The following is a 4,499-nucleotide window of genomic DNA, read 5'->3' as shown; positions in this document are numbered from 1 at the left end:
TTTAATTGTATTAGTGTAAAATGGTACCGCTTTGTATAGTTTTAAGAATGAGGAACCGGTTTTTATTTTTATTTGTTTATTCCGAGTCCCAATATGTAACAGTCATAAGTTCATCTCTACCAAATTAGTCCTTGAAATATGTAAAAAAGAATTAGTCCCGGTATGAAAGGAAATAAGTAGAATAGTATTTCAGACTATGTTTATATATGTTCATCCTAACATGAAGTAGTCAAATCGTACTATATATCCATAGATTAAAATACATGAGAGATATTGCTTGTTTATTTTCCAAATTCAGATCAGTGCAATATATGAACTGCAAAATAAACAGGGATCTAGGTCGTGATAGACTGCAGATCACACAATATTTCACATGTAAGCTTTCCTATACATACTCTGCATGACAACCAGACCTTGTAGGCTCAGACTGGAATGTCATTGGAGTGTACCATTAACTTAACAGAAAACCAAAATAAACAAGGTTAAGAATTGTAATGATAATTATCCTTGGTCGCCGAGTGCTGTGAATGTTGGTCCATGTGAGTGAAGCCAAGTGAGATGAAGGGATTGGGTCCTGGGCTCACCCTCAATTCAGGCGTTCAAAATACTTATCCACACTCTGAAATTTTCGATCTCGTCCTCCCTGTTGGCAGCCTTCAGACAAAGCAGAAACCATTCATTGTAGAAGCACCGATCTCTGTAGTGGAAAAGAATGCGTTGAAAATAGGTATTCCGGATGATAATTATGCTTTCCATAGCAACTCTGAGTGTAATTTTCTTGATAAGTTATTTGAAGAAAGTATGCACAAATACATCCTAAGCATATGATATTGCCTGTATAAATTTTAACGTTACACAATACTTGTGCATAAACCTATAGAAATTATATGCAAACTCACCTACACAAACCTTCCAATCCTGGCAATCGGAAGATATTAGCGCAGTCTTCACAAACACGATCAACTTTCTTGTAGATCTCACGATTACCCATTCTGCCTCTACAGGTGCCGTCTGTGAGACCGGCCGAGGCGATGCTGGAGAGGCTTGTCGCAAATAGTACAATCATTATCGCCAACCATGTCCTCTGCAGAGTGAGAAAAAAGAAATGATCTACAGAGGATAGCTAAAAGGAAGAAAGAATCCATGGTCACCAGAGTATTAAAGAACCAATTTCTGCATATAAATTCTCTGAACCCCTTACAAGTGCTAGACGGTGCATGGTTAATACACGCAGACACGAAGTAAAATCAAGGTGTCTGAAATGGAAGTGTCTCCTGGGATGGCGGGAATGCAGTGCTGAGGTTGGTCTGCTTCCACCTTTATATATGACAGGCAACAGTGACAGAGCAGTAATTACGCCCATACAGATAGCTTGAATTTTCTAAATTCGTCTGACCTTTTTTTTTAACCTCTTGACTTTCATGTAAGCATGCGTATGTTTGTGTTGTATAAACTTGGATAAATTGTTGCATTTTATGCACAGACATACTCTGTTATATATAAAGAAGAGCATTCTCTCTAGATAAGTGAACGGATGAATATGCATAACTTTATCTATTAATAAAACATGTAATTTGATAAATAAAATAGAGGTGGACATATACAATAATTAATTTTTTATCGGATTGTAAAGAATATCCACATATTTAAGGTATTAAAGATGTCACTGGAGGTCAGCGAAGCAAGCTCACTGTTATTTTTGTTCACAAAAATGAAATTCTGATGAAGGAGAATTAACAAGTACTCATTTTCACATTTGTTGCCAGATATAACAGACAAGACATTACTCCACATTATCTCCTTCGGTCCGTTCCTGAGAACAATTATTTACGTGTCTCCATTAATGTATGAAAACTTAGAATCATGAGGATGAAGCAAGAAATAAGCGGGAGATGTGCTTCTGGGATATTCTTTCAAGGGGTTTCCTTGGGTTGACAACCGCTACAAAAGGAAAATACTTTTTTCTGTTTTATATTTATAGCAATGAATTTGTTTCTACTGGACCCTTACAACCATCATGTACTTTACAATTTAACATCGCATCGTTTTATCCACTGCTCAGACATTCAGACACATCGCCCTTCAAACCCATTATTATCCAACTTTTAAAGTAGTCTCTTCACGCCTTTTCATTTTTTTATAGCCAAAAAAAATTATATGTATGGTTACAAAGTACACCTTTTTTGTTGTTAATCTTAGAGTATCTCGTGCAATATTCTGCTTTGCCACTTAGCAGTTACTTATATTGAATAAATGATTGGCGAAATAAACATTTGATAACTGCTTAAGGCTTATTTCTTCTCGTTTCATACCAAATTCTATTAAATAAGAATCAAACAGAATAATAGATTGATAAATACATATAAGGCAAAAATATATAAATAATTAGAAATGCAAAGTTCATGCAATATCCGGTCCAATAAATGTATTCCCAGAAACAGAATTACAATTGGCTGATATAAATAATGGAACCAAACCTAGAATCGGACTTTAGCCTCCTTATTGTGGCAATGATTTTATAGCGTTAGTGAATTGGCGACAATGAACTTAGAGGTATTTTCATATTTTCAACATTGGCTGTATTGTCATAGCATACTGTGATGATGCTGACATGTGCAGTGACAAAACCGGCTGATCTAAAGGTACTGGCATATCCTGGATTACGTCAAACTAGGTACACTGTTAATCAGATTGACAAAATACACGATCTAATTCCGATACCGACATTAAAAAGTGTCCGTTTTACGCCGTCACCGCCGTGCTGATCAAGGCGCCGATAAGAACACCTGCTTGATCGGAGAATCCATGACGATTTCTTACTGATGGAACTCTCTTGAGATAAAACTCAATTGCTTGAGTTCAGGGACCCGTTAGCATTAGAAGCAAACTGCTCCTGCAGTGAATTAACAAGTTGTACTGAAGGTTCGACCACATGCCTTTAGCTGTGCACATTGCAAGGATCTCGGATCTGCCATAAATCTGACCATAGTTATCTATGATGAAAGAGTTAAGTTTAGCGGTGGGTGGGTGGGGAAGATATAGTGTGGTAACCTACTGAAGTATAGATAGTCTACTGCACTGATTGTGGAGGAGTCCGCTTTGAGGTACTACAAAGCGGACTTACGTGGTTGGAAAGGCAAAGTAGTTTGTCATATTGTCTCTGCTTATATTTTTCACACTGTTTTTTTTTGTTTAACAAATAGTCTGTGTATTTACAAATCTAAGAATTACAAATAAAAGTATCCGTATGCTGGGTTTCAATGCAATTAGATTGACTCATTGTAATGAATATATTTCTTTTTCAAAAATTGCAAACATGCATTCTATATGTGTAGGAATGTTTAATATATACTGGGAAAATATTATGGATATATATGAGAATAGTCTTCCAGTATCCAAGGAAAAGATAAAGTGCAGTAATAATTATTTTGATAAAGAGATGTAGTCTTGTCAATTAACTATTACTATGCCAAGAAGGCACCTTGGATTGTGGTGTGACCTTAGAAGAAATCAGTGATTTACTCAAAGATGTTTGTACAAACTAGATAAGGTCGACTTAATTATGTATGTGTATTTCTGCTTAATTTTTGTTTTGTTATTTTATGATTTTACTGTGAATATTTTAATTTTTCATTGTGTAAAACTGTACTGCTTGGTATGGTATTACGAATTAACATTTAAAATAGATTTTGATTTATCTATTTCGATTACCACTACCACCCGTATGTAAACATTTGAATTTGATTTTTATTTATTCATTCCTATTACCATTTATAGTATCCATATGTAACAATCACAAGTTCATCTTTACCAAATTACTTCTTGGAATATGTAAAAAATGCTCCAGTATGAAGGAAAATAAGTAGCATAGTATTCCAGACTAAGTTTATATATGTTCATTTTAACACGAGGAAGTAGTTGAAACATGAAAAATCATGCTCGTACAATATACCTGGAGATTAAAATGCATGAAATATATTGCTTGTTTATTTTCCAAATCCAGATCAGTGTAATATATAAACTGCGAAATAAACAGGGATCTACTTCGTGATAGACTGAAGATCAGACAATATTTCACATGTAAACTTTCGTATTCATACACTGCATGACAGCCAGACCTTGTAGGCTCAGACTGGAATGTCACTTGAGGGTACCATTAACCTAACAAAAAACTAAAATAAACAAGGTTAGAATTGTAATAATGATTATTCTTGGTCGTCGAGTGTCGTGAATGTTGGCCCATGTGAGTGAGACTTAGTGATTGGAAGGGATTGATTCCTGGGCTCCCCCTCATTTTCAGGCGTTCAGAATACTGATCCACACTCTAAAATTTTCGATCTCGTCCTCCCTGTTGGCAGCCTTCAGACAAAGCAGAAACCATTCGTTGTAGAAGCACCGATCTCTGCAGTGGAAAATAATGCGTTGAAAAGAGATATGGATGATAATTATACTTTCCATAGTATCTCTTAGTGTATATTTCTTGATGACAAAGAGTTAGT

At 35.4% G+C, this 4,499-nt stretch overlaps 2 protein-coding genes across 3 annotated transcripts in view; both read right to left on the bottom strand.

Annotated features, from left to right (window-relative positions):
* Window positions 1-187: 187 nt before the first annotated feature.
* LOC119589127 (molt-inhibiting hormone-like) lies at window positions 188-1,306 on the bottom strand. The gene is made up of 3 exons (XM_037937704.1): window positions 1,202-1,306; window positions 900-1,084; window positions 188-697 (listed from the first exon to the last, which is right to left on the bottom strand). Exons 1-3 carry the CDS (start codon window positions 1,217-1,219, stop codon window positions 592-594), a joined length of 309 nt encoding a protein of 102 aa, XP_037793632.1. The 5' UTR covers window positions 1,220-1,306; the 3' UTR covers window positions 188-591.
* A 2,667-nt stretch (window positions 1,307-3,973) lies between these two features.
* The window catches only part of LOC119589120 (molt-inhibiting hormone-like), a 1,122-nt gene continuing 596 nt past the window's right edge, over window positions 3,974-4,499 (bottom strand). For both annotated transcript variants that reach the window (XM_037937696.1, XM_037937695.1), the window contains exon 3: window positions 3,974-4,402. In XM_037937696.1, coding sequence (XP_037793624.1) covers window positions 4,297-4,402 — 106 coding nt within the window. In that variant the 3' untranslated portion in view covers window positions 3,974-4,296. The remainder of the gene's footprint in view (window positions 4,403-4,499) is intronic.

This window comes from Penaeus monodon, chromosome 25 (genome assembly GCF_015228065.2).
Source record: "Penaeus monodon isolate SGIC_2016 chromosome 25, NSTDA_Pmon_1, whole genome shotgun sequence".
Classification (NCBI taxonomy): domain Eukaryota; kingdom Metazoa; phylum Arthropoda; class Malacostraca; order Decapoda; family Penaeidae; genus Penaeus; species Penaeus monodon.
Note: the sequence above shows the minus strand (reverse complement) of the source record. Positions and strands in the feature narration are given on the sequence as shown.

Excerpts from the sequence above, each read along its gene's own strand:
- LOC119589127 (XM_037937704.1), bottom strand. Across the intron at positions 698-899 it reads GGATTGGAAGGTTTGTGTAG|AGATCGGTGCTTCTACAATG; the intron begins GTGAGTTTGCAT and ends TTTCCACTACAG.